Here is a 12,653-nt window from a genome sequence, read left to right on the forward strand (position 1 = left end):
AATGAGACAACTTTTTTTTTTAATAGCTGGCTGCAACCCAAAATGGCAAAAAAATACATTTTTAAAGTATATGTATCCCTACCCTTAGTTTAACCACTTGCCTACTGGGCACTTTTACCCCCTTCCTGCCCTGGCTAATTTTAAATGGCAATTGTGTGGTCATGCAACACTGTACCCAAACTACATTTTTATCATATTTTTTCATGCAAATAGAGCTTTATTTTGGTGATATTTAATCACCACTGAGTTCTTTATTTTTTGCTAAATTAACGTATAAAGACCGAAAATTTAAAGAAAAAAAAAAAAAAACAAAAAAAAATTTTCATAGTTTGTTACAAAATGTTGTAAACAGGTAATTTTTCTCCTTCAGTAATGTGCGCTGATGAGGCTACACCAATGGGCACTGATAGGCTGCATTGATGGGTATAGATGGGCACTGATAGGCTGCACTGATGAGGCGGCACCGGTGGGAACTGATGAGGAGGCACTGGTGGGGACTGATGAGGCTGCACTGATAGGCGGCACTGATGGGCACTGATAGGCTGCACTAATAGGTGGCACTAACAGGTGGCACTAATGGGCACTGATAGTCGGCACTGATAGGCGGCGCTGATGGGCACTTATTGGCAGCACTGATGGGCAAAGATTGGCAGCACTGGTGGGCACTGTTGGGACTGCACTGATAATCAGGACACTGGTAATCAGTGCCCTGATTATCAGTGTACATGTCCCTTTTAGAAGAGCCAGTTAGCGGCTCTCTTCTCTCCTCATGCTGTCAGCATGAGAAAAAGAGTGCCGATAACATGCTTCTGTCTACATCCGTGATCAGCTGTGATTGGACACAATTGATTATGAGGTAAAGAGCAGGTAGTGGTTTTCTACCAACATACATATGAACCTATGACTATGTGAGTGGTTGCTATAGGTTTCATCTGCAGCTTAATATTAACAAAAACAAAACTAATAACTATTGTATATAATTCTAAGATGATTTTATTACTGGCTATCACATGATTTAAGAAATAAATATTGTATATTCATGCTAACGTATCAATAATTGTAAAAACTTGAGCCCACGCGAACCCTGGGTGCAGTGATAGACACTTTAGGAATTGTGGCCAGCGAGGAGACATATTGCATATCTTGTGGTCTTGTCGATGGCTGACTGGCCTCTGGTTCAGGATTTTTGGACTGTTGCATACCTTATTTCATTTGACAAATATTAAGGATGCCAAATTAGTTCTACTAAATTGCCCTATCCCAGGCCTCTTAACGTACCAACAAAAATTAGCGTCCTACTTATTTCTGTCTGCTAAATAGATCAATGCTCAGGCCGGGAAGAAACCATTGGTCCCGTTTCAGAGAGTAAAAGGTTGTATGAGCGCCTAAATGGATAATGAATAAGTGTTCAATATTTAAAGGACTCCCATTTAAATGTCTTAAAATTTGGGAATCTTGCGTTAACTACTGCCTACCTTCACTACATACAACCAGTTTAGGTCAATTATGATGTGATGCCTAAGGTGGCCCCGGGTTTGCGGCCACCACTCTCGCCTGTCTCCTTGCACTTCCCTCTCTTTTCTTTTTTTTTTTCTGGTCCTTTTTCACTTCGGCATGTTTTACGTGGGGGTTTCTGGCTCAGGGGAATTTTCTAGCCTATGAAGGAGCCACCACTCTCCCCCGTCTCCTTGCCCTTCCCCCTCTTATCTTTTTTTTTTTCTGGTCCTTTTTCTCTTCGGCGTGTTTTACGCGGGGGTTTCTGGCTCAGGGGAATTTTCTAGCCTATGAAGGGGCCACCAGTCTCCCCCGTCTCCTTGCTCTTCCCCCTCTTTTCTTTTTTTTTTTTCTGGTCCTTTTTCTTCGGCATGTTTTACGAGGGGATCTCTGGCTCAGGGGAATTTTCTAGCTTATGAACACCATAACATTAGCCAAGGATCCTGAACAGTTAGCTGTATATGATTGATTATATGTTTACTATTGCTACTCTATTTGACTACTATTCTATGTTTTCTCTGCTACGTGGGCAAACTTGAACCTTTTACCCTTTGAAAACCAATGAAAAACGATTGCACATAATATAAAAACTTGGACAAAATGGTGTTTTTGAGATGTGAATTGTTTTAACTATAAAGTTAAGCTGAACACAAAGCAGCACAATCAGTACTGACAAAAATGAATTCTTGAAGAACAGAAGAGCACCGAGCCAGTAACTGGTCTGTCAGTATAGCCGGGATGAATTTCTGCAGTGTCAGGTTTAATTCATCCTGAGCGGCTCAGACGATATGCGGAGAGACAAGTAAAGTCGGGACAGGCAGGGACCTATCAAAGCAAATTTTTTAGTGGTCATATTTAAAGAAGATGTTTTATGACTGCGCTCCCTGCTGTGCTCACAGATAAACATAGCCATAATTCATTATTTATGAGCAAACGTAAATGGCAGATTACTTCATCAATTTAGCATCCCCAGCCAGATGTCTTGAATAGATCAGGATAGTCTACTAGACTGGGTTTAATTATAAAATAGACATAGTATCTTATAAGTTAAATATACTAGTTTTCAAACTATTAATTGCACTAAAGAATGCCAAGGCCCTTAATCATCTTTTGGAATCAATATATGCAATGGGAGAGAGTAAATTAAGTAGAGATTGGTACACTAAGTAAAATGCTTCTGTCTAAACTGAATTCTTTGTATGTGTGGGGCGCTCACAACATGTCATTAACCAATTAATTGTCTGTGCGTTTGGATATTGTGCGTTTGTTATTATATGCAGTCATTAAACTAGAACATATCGAAAAATAGTTTGGTGTTTACTAGTCTACTACAAATAGACTTTGACTTATTAGCCCCATACTAAAGTGTACTAGTCAATATTGGGGAAATAATTTCTGCACAAAGAACCAATATCCAAATCCTTTCTATGAGAACTCACTTCAATGGATGGAGCTTTAAGGACTCAGCCACTACCTTACTTCTTTTTTTAAGTGATTTTCTTGCCCAATTCTATTAAAAAAGTAGTTCAGAAAAAAAACAAAATCAATGTGTTTCCTTTGCAGGGGTTTATGAGGGCAGAAGGGATCATTAGCCTCTTGGCTTACATATACATCACCATGATTCTGGCCTTACTCTTCCAGCCCTTGTCTGACTCCTACAAACTGCCCTCTAACAAATGCTTGGTCCATACACTCTCCTTGGTGGAGCCCTCCTAACTCCTTGGCAGAGACCTCCTCCGTCTGCTGGGGTGGAGCCCAGGACCATAGTCATGATTCTCCCAAATTGCCCAGAACACACCTGTCCAATTGGTGTGCTGGTGGATCTTAAAACAAGGACCCAAGATTGGAGATTTCATCTCTCCCAAATCTCTACAAAATCTCCGGAATTCAGGGTTTTACCAACTGACGAGGAAACTGAAATGTAATTTTCCTCTAAATGACACAAGCACCCTGGAGCCCCTCAATCTGTCTGGATGAGAATCCTGGGTAATAAACTATTTTTGCACCATGGCAGGGCTCAGCACTGTCACATTTCTTAAAGGTATTCTGTGACATCTCAATAAAGTTAACAAAAAAAAAAGGTAAACATTGTTTTATGTTGTAAGAATGCACAAGGTTGCGTCATGGATTTTTATGGGTTAAAACAGGTTTTAAGGAAGCCACATAACACCTACTGATTGCCTGTCAAACACAATCTGAGGAGTGATCCACCGCAGGTCGCTCTGAAGAGGGCTATACTACATACTAGCCCTCAAAGTGTCTATGGACAATTTTGGGAACTATATCCTTTCCTCCATTTCTCAGCCCCCTTCATTCTGCAGCATTGGTGTAATGCTGCAGCGGTCCCCTGCCAACTCTAAGCAAGAAAACTGAGCAATCACATGACCGCTAATCGCTCAGTCCCCTCTGAGCAGAGAGTAATGCCTGTCAGTCACCACTCTCTGTTCTGCCCCTCCAGCGCTCACTGGAATGCCGGGTAGGAGAGGGGATAGGAGCAACTGGCTCAGACTCTCAGCGGTGAGCTGACAGACTGAGTCAGCTGCCAATCAGTCATCTGGGTGGATCCTAACATTATTGCCTTGATCCTTCCAGAACCTAAAGCTGCTCTGTGACGTCAGCCGACAGTGGACTTTAGCCCACTGTCAGCTGATTCTGAGTCACAAGAGAGCCGAAGTATGGGCACTCCTGTTACTCACAAGAGAAGCATGGCCAAAAAAGGTTTGATACTTCTCTCTTAGGGCTTGACGTGTTGGGTATCTATTTACTAAGTGCAACCCTATCATCTATATTCTTTCAAAAAGGGAGGTATTATATTGTGTTTGTCTGCACTAAAACTCATTTTATGCATTTTTATAAACAGTTGAGCAAAAACCATGCGACTTAAAAAAGTTGCAACTGCCACTAATTTATTTATCTCACTGCTTTGAGAAAATATATAATTGTTTGGGAGGTTACAGTAATTTTCTAGCAAAAAATGCAGATTTTAACATGTATGTGAAAAATGGCCCCAGTAAGTGGTTAAAGATTAGCTGACTATTGTAAATGGTACTCATTTTTTATTCAAATGGAGTAATAAACTTTCAGATTCTGCGCACAAAGATTTCTGAATGATATTACTGCGATCACTGATCGGCTCTGGGTTTGATGGTATAGGCAAACAGATCAGTATGTGCCTCCGTAATTAGATTATTGGACTGGTATGATTTATCAATGCTGCCTGTATGGAAATACTATCTAATAGTCACAGTCATACACAACTAATCACAGCAACCAAATTACCTAGACCTGATCCGTGGGAGGCAAACCAGGGACTCAAAAAATCTCATTCAAATATATCAATTTTATATATACTGTATATATTTTTCAGGGCAGCAACTTTTGGGAACTCTAATGCTATATTACAGAATAAAGAGAAACCTCATGATCTAGAGCAGTGATTCTCAACCCCGGTCCTCAGGGCACACTAATGGCACTTTTCCACTGCATGGAACCGAACGGTTTGGCTCGCTTTTGTGCTTTTCCACTGCTGGCACCGCATGGTATGGTGTAGGAACGGTTCGGTATGGTATGGCGGCGCTTTTCCACTGCATGGAACCGAATGGTACGGCTCTCAAAAACAGTACCACCTCGATTGTGGTTCCAAGAGGTACCATACCCGGTACCATATCCCACAATCCTTTGCATGCAGTCACTACTAGCCACTGATTGGTCAGAGAATCCCACCCACCCCGTTGTTATCCCACCCACTTAACTTTAGTACTACTTTAGTGGAAAAGCAAACCATACCGTACCGTACCGAACCGTTCCAACACCGTACCATGCAGTACAAGCAGTGGAAAAGCAAACCAGGCCAAGCAGGGCCGAGTAGAGCCGAGCCGGTACTTGCAGTGGAAAAGTGCCATAACAGGCCAGACTTCAAACATGTAAATTAGCATCTAAAGAAACAAATATATTTTATTAATTATGTGACAGCAAAGTTCAACTATGAGCTCCATGCAGTTAGGACTGAAGTATTATATTCATTTTGACACATTTTACCTAATACGAACTATACGGAGGAAATTAAGCACTTTAGTCATCCTAAATAAAGCATGACACTAAATAGAATGATACAATGTTGTCAACACCCAAGAGCTTCAGAATCCCCATAATTATCTTTCTCTGCACTTAGTCATGTGATTTGGGCATTTACACAATCAGGCTTCCTTAACCTAACAAGACCAAGTCTTAAAACCTCTATCCCAACCAGACTGTGTCCCAAGGGAAAAATATTAAGGTAATTAATTTTTTTCATAAAGCATGAGAAAAATGTCACAAGGGATCAAATCAGACTAAAGTAATTAGAAAGTGAAATATAACAAAAAAAAAGTGTTACATTTCATATGAGCTCCATTTGCTCTTTTAGGTCCCTTTTGGAGGTTGGATAAAACAGGGATCACAAATGTGAGAAGTAATTAGCTAATTTACTGTGATACAAAAACTTGACTGATTTCTTGCTCGGGATGAGGTCAGCTGATGCCTTATGACTTAGAAGAAACTGTATATGAAATTTCCCGCAGCCAATGTCCCAAGAAGAAAAAAAAAAAGGAACTATTTAGAAGACTCATTATTTTTAAACATGGATAGTTCGGGTTCCCTGTAATTCCTTCTTTAACCCTATCAAACCAGAGGTTGCTTATGTCTACATGCCCAAGCCAAGTAAATTAACTTGGCAATACGCTATGACTGATTTGCATATATAAATCATTTTAATTTTTTTACGGTTATGAAAGGCTTTTGTTTACTAAACATTTAGGGTTCATGTACACGGGACGCTGGAAATGGCCTTTTAGGAGCAGTTGGGCGTTTTTTTCAGAAGCCCCTGAACCCATCTACATTTTATCTTATCTGTCCCTGTACACCAGGTCGTTTACAGTCATTTGCAGGCAGTTGCGTTCAGGGACTTTTTTTAGAACGCAATTATTTGCGTTCGAACGTGTGTTTCCCGGCGTTTCAAACGTACAAACGCGTCCGAACGCGTCTGAACGTGGTGACCCGCGTTTAGCGGTCGCGTATTTCCATTTTAAAGGGGAATAATTTTTTTGACCTCTAGGAACGGTTCTAAACGCAAACGCCGCTAAACGCGGGTACAAACGCGACCAAACGGACGTTTCAAACGTCCTAAAAATTCCAGCATTCAAAGGGACTTTTAACAACGTCCCGTGTACATGGAGCCTTATAGTAAAAAGTAAGCTTTGTATTTTTTTTATTATAGACTGATGAGTGCACAAATTTGTAAAAAAGGGCCTACTTTCTTTTTATTTTTTATTTTAATTTGTTGCTATTTTTTTTAGATGCTGAAGTTGTAACTGATAGCGTTAAACAGATGGCAGTGCAGATGTACCATCAGCCTGAAGGTGTTCATCTGCAAGCTGAAGGCTTTTATTTTTATATTAAAACCTCCAACCTGCATGTGATCACTATGCCATAGCTGACATGGTGATCACGTGATCACTATCCCAACTCTGATTGTCAGTGGGGGCCCAGACTGTTTAATAACAGTTGACAACCATCACAGAGTGTGATCAAGTGGCTCTCAAAGAGAGGACCTTTATAAACATATCCCCGGCAGAGAGCAGGCAGAGGCTCACTACTTTATCAAACAGTATAGTAAGCAGCTGTTGTGACATTAGTAAAGTAGATTTGAAGTTGCCCAAATTTGTGTGCAAATTTGAGCATTGTGGGATAGCTTGCTTTGCACAGTGATGGATGTTATGTTACTGATATACTGATATGCCGAACCGGCTTGCCTGTGACCTGTCTTGTCTCCATCGCTGGCTCTGACCCCTGGCCTGTTCTACTGACTCTGCTACTGCCTGATTATCTGTGTATGACCCTTACTAGTTCCTGATGCTGCATCCTGCTTTTGCTCCTAACCGACCACCCGTGCATGACCATTGGCTTGGCTCCCAAACCTGCTTTCTGTCTTGCCCTGCTGTCAAGTATCGCCTGGTACTCTTGAGTGATACCTACCCCGCAGTGTATCCTGCTACTTCCTGCTGTTATCTGGTGATCATCATCTCAGCTCTTTAGGCAAACACAGCTGGCAACCCATGCTTCCTTGTGCGTAGCATCGCCTGTTACCAACTTTTGGGGTGCCCTGCACTCACCCGCAAGGAGAGCCCTCTCAGAACTCCAGCCTCTGACTAGGTACGTGACATAGCCATAGACAGGTAGCTTTTTTTTGTTTTGGCTTTTTGGTGTTTTTTTTAACAGTCATGGGTGTACTTTTAATAAACAGAGAAAAGCCGTGATCCTGAGGATCACGACTGATCTCTGATGAGTTACCGTTTAGTTTGCTGAGATGAGGAGCAGAGAACATGTTCTTCTCTTCTCATCACAGTACATGACCGTTTCTGTCACAAACGGCCAGTTTAGAAAAGTGAGATCTGAAGATCACACAGCCGTTATTCTGAAATATCTCCATTCCAGATTCCCCAGCTCAGAGGTGGAGAATCAGGGGGAGAAGCTGTGTGATCAGAGGAAGAAGACTTCTTTCTTCCGATATATCAGCACCAGTGGGTTCAAAATAAAAAAATAAAAAAAATATATATATATGTATATATGGTATGTATGTATGGGTGTATGTATATATATATATATATATATATATATATATATATATATATATATATATATATATATATATATACATATACTCTATATATATATATATATATATATACGGTATGTACTGGTATATATATATATATATATATATATATATATATATATATATATATATATATACACACTGTATGTACTGGTGTATATATATACTGTATGTACATATGTATATACACTGTATGTATATATGTATGTATACTGTATATGTGTGTGTGTGTATAGATCGATAGATATTCAGTAAGTTTTCATGTGTCAGAACATGTCATTACGAGTGCTTTTAAACTTTGGTTTCACTTTTAAAACTTGGCGGCACTGTAATCTCACAAAATCTCATGAGATTACAGGCAGTCCACCCAGTTATACAGGGATCACGGCCGTTTTCAGAGAAAAAAATTCTCCTCTGATCACCCTTTGGGAATTGAAGTTCTCGACCACCTAAACTGGGTGCCAGAGTTGATCATTTTTCTCTGAGAATTGCCGAGAAGTGAACTGAGAGAAAACTTCTCAGTTTACTAAACGTACACCATGGACAGGTAGTTTTACCTCCAGCTACATTAGTGAGGTAGCTGGAAAAACGCCCTATATTGCGAAGTGGCTGGAAAAATGCCCTATATTTTGACAGTGAAAATTGTCTTTGTCATGGTACACTGATCCGTGGCTGTAGCCACTGATGGACAAAAGTCTTTCAGGAAGTCACCATTGACAGAAACCGATCAAACGAGTAGGGATGGCCACACACTGATCAAAATGTGGCTGGTCTCTGCTGAACCGGTTGATCCATCTATGGCCAACCTAACTCTGTGCAGCCAGTTTTTTCAGGCAACCCTGGCAGAAAACACAACTATATTCTTGTCTGCCCCGTCAACAGCAGCACAAGTTGGTCTTGCAGTAGTCAAATGCTCCTCAGCCTTCTGAAGCCCACTGAATGAGCAGCGGCACCAAAAAGGGTCCTCTTCTTATGGGGCTTTTCCACTGCATGGAACCAAACGGTTCGGCTCGCTTTTGTGCTTTTCCACTGCTGGTACCGCATGGTATGTTGTAGGAACGGTTCGGTACAGTATGGTACGGCGGCGCTTTTCCACTACACGGCTCTCTAAAACAGTACCACCTTGATTGTGGTTCCAAGAGGTACCATACCGGTACCATATCCCACAATCCTTTGCATGCAGTCACTACTAGTCACTGATTGGTCAGAGAATCGTTGCTATCCCACCCACTTACTTTAGTACTACTTTAGTGGAAAAGCAAACCATACCAAACCGTACCGAACCGTTCCAACACCGTACTATGCGGTACCATGCAGTGGAAAAACCAAACAGGGCCAAGCAGGGCCGAGTAGAGCCAAGCCGGTACTTGCAGTGGAAAAGTGCCATTACTTCCCTATCAGCATGCTCTGTGTCATCACATGGGCACTGCAGCAGAGCCTAATTTGCTCCAAGTACTGGCCCAACCTCTCCTAGTCTAAATGATCCTGTTCAAGGGATTATAGGAGGCTAATATTAAAACAGATTTAGGTACTTACACAACTGGTATTTAAAAATAAATAGAATTATTTTTACTTGAATGCATTTTCAATATTTTTGTAGTTTCTGCTGCCTGGGAATTGCTCTCATTTTCATGAGTAAAAGGGAACAATCTTTCAATGATCACCCTGTTGGAGCAAAGTGCACTTTAAAATCTACACTAAAGGGTCATAGCATATAAGGGTCTTAATGGTCATATAATTTGTGAAAATTTGAATGGCTATAAACACCAAAGAGTCCAAGATCAAGCTTATTCAAAAGATTTCGAGAGGTATTTTTTTTTTTTTTTTAATTCATACTTACCTAGGTGGATGTAGCATTGATCCGATGCTGCATCATTCCCCCAGCGCCTCTACACTGAGAACTGAACGATCGAACACAAACAATCGCTCGGTTCTCACAGCTCCGTGAGCAGAGAGCTGCTGACTGTCAGTCAGCAGCTCTCTGCTCATGGACTCTGTGGTCCTGATGATGCAGAGCCTGGACCAACTCTGTAAAGTCAGCAGAGAGCGGACTTCATCCTGCTCTCTGCTGAAAATGGGTCACAGGAGTGCAAAATGAACAGCACTCCTGTGATCCATAGGAGAAGTACAGCCAAACGAGCTTTGTCTGTACTTCTCCTTTACAGATTGATGTGCAGCAACTGATATAAATCGATTCGTTCCTCACTGGTCTTACTAAAGAAAACCGAAACCTGAGTGCCTGCTATTGATTACTACAACTTGCCTATTCCTAATGAGACAAGATTTTTAGAAAACATACAAAGTGATCATTGTTTTTTCCTTTTACCCACTTCCTTTGAATGTTAGTTTTTTTATTATAAATGTTTTTTAATATGATGTTGGTTTTCTTGGTTAAAAATGTTTTTCAGTATTAACAGCTGTACAGAAAAAGAAAAACTATTGGGGAGATCTTAATCCATTATGCTGTTTTTTTTTTTTTCGGCTATTGTTTTTTTTTTTTTTTTTTTTTTAAGACACAAGGCATTGGCAGGAAATAAATCTTTCAAAGATACAAAGTTGCATGTAGAAGATGAAAAAGGGTTAAGTTTCAGGGACTCAACTATTTCTGAGCTGACTGAAGAACACACATATCAAAACTGGGGGATGCCCACATCAGGAGCCATTCAGTCTAGCCAGCATCATCAGTAATTAAGGAAAAAAAGAGGCAGCAATTCTACACCTTTCACTGATTCAACACACAGCCCCCCAATTCTACACCTTTCACTGATTCAACACACAGCCCCCCAATTCTACACCTTTCACTGATTCAACACACAGCCCCCCAATTCTACACCTTTCACTGATTCAACACACAGCCCCCCAATTCTACACCTTTCACTGATTCAACACACAGCCCCCCAATTCTACACCTTTCACTGATTCAACACACAGCCCCCCAATTCTACACCTTTCACTGATTCAACACACAGCCCCCCCCCCCCCCAAAAAAAAATAAAGAAATATTATTAAATGTAAAATGTAATTTTTTCAATTTTTGGCAGATGCTGGAGATTTACACTACCTGATAATTTCCTTTTCTTCTGTCAAGGGCTCTATTGGTGTATGTTCTTTGCCTGAGTGTGGCCATTTGTTGTGGCCATTAGGATGGATTCTCACTCACATTGTGAGGAAATATGGTGGATAAATCTCACTGCAGAGGTATCAAGGACATAAAGAAGCCATGGGCATTTAAACAAGAGCACACGGCACTTGTGAAAAATGGACATGTGACCAAAAAACGCACCAAAAATTCAAAATTGTGGTGCATTTTTACTGCGATTTCCATTCATTTCAATAGGAAGCTGCGTTTTTGGTGCGGGTTTCAAAACGACACCAAAGATGCAGCATGCAGGACCTTTCAAAATGCACTGCACTGGTAATGCAGTGGTGTGAAAAGTCCCATAGGATTTAAAGGAGAACATTTGTCTTGCAAGAAAAAAACGTATCAGTGTGAAAGAGCCCTAAGACCCCATTCACACTAGCGTGACTTGTCAGGCGACTTGGTCGCCTGACAAGTCGCGGTGGGTCGCCTGCCATTCATTAGCACAGGACCCGTTCTAATAGGAACGACACGAGTCGCTCCGACTTAGAAAAAGGGTCCTGTACTACTTTAGGGCGACCTGGAGGCGACTTGCATTGACTTCAATGATATGAAGTTCTGCTAGCTGGGAACTTTAACCAGGCTTTAAAAAGTTTAAAGACCTTTTTTTTCCAGTGAAAAGACCATTATAGCAAATGTGTCCTAGAAGAAAGAAAAATAATGTAACGTGTAACATAAAAGCATAAAAGAATACCTACTTGGTAAGGGTAGAGGGTCACACCATTGGTTCTTGACAAAGACCATGAACCATCAAGATACTGATGAGCTTGAATAGCAACTGAATTTAGGATGTTGCCGTTGTTTGGGCTTGTGGCCATCTGAAGACTGGCTTTGGCTTGATGTGAAGGAGACCCATTCTTTTTATCTTGGCCATTGGCAAGCCCAAGGCTATTGGGTTTTCCGCTGTGCTTGCTAGCCACAAATCCGGGGTAATTGGGTGTGGGATAAGGGTTTGGCATATAAACCCAGTCTCTCGGCTGAAGGCTCCCCATGTGTCTTGGGCCCACAAGGGCTGGAATAATAGAATGTCCTGAAGGAGATCCAGGTGAGGCTGCATCATATTGTTCAACATTAGTAGACTGTTCTAGGGATGTCACCATCTGGATGGCTTCCTGTTTCAGCTGGTTTAGGTGCGTGGCACATATATCACAACGGTTGTCTCTCTCATTCCAGGACTTTCGGATGGTGTTTGGTACTTGTAACTTGTCGTGTATGCCCGAAGTGATAGATGGGTCCTGAAAATGTAAAAAAAGACATATATAAACAAACTCATAAAATCAAACTACGAAATATCACTGATAAAATGTCAAGATTAAAAAATGGACCTTGGCAAGTTCTGATTAGAAAAATAATTCATTTTACTTGATC

At 41.0% G+C, this 12,653-nt stretch overlaps 1 protein-coding gene across 1 annotated transcript in view; it reads right to left on the reverse strand.

Annotated features, from left to right (window-relative positions):
• Nucleotides 1-12,653, reverse strand: part of KIF26B (kinesin family member 26B) — a 546,719-nt gene that overhangs the window by 314,467 nt on the left and 219,599 nt on the right. Inside the window, exon 3 of the mRNA XM_082249575.1 lies at nt 11,984-12,520. Coding sequence (XP_082105701.1) covers nt 11,984-12,520 — 537 coding nt within the window. The remainder of the gene's footprint in view (nt 1-11,983; nt 12,521-12,653) is intronic.

Source organism: Pelophylax lessonae, assembly GCF_965119305.1.
Source record: "Pelophylax lessonae genome assembly, chromosome: 3".
In the NCBI taxonomy this organism is placed as follows: domain Eukaryota; kingdom Metazoa; phylum Chordata; class Amphibia; order Anura; family Ranidae; genus Pelophylax; species Pelophylax lessonae.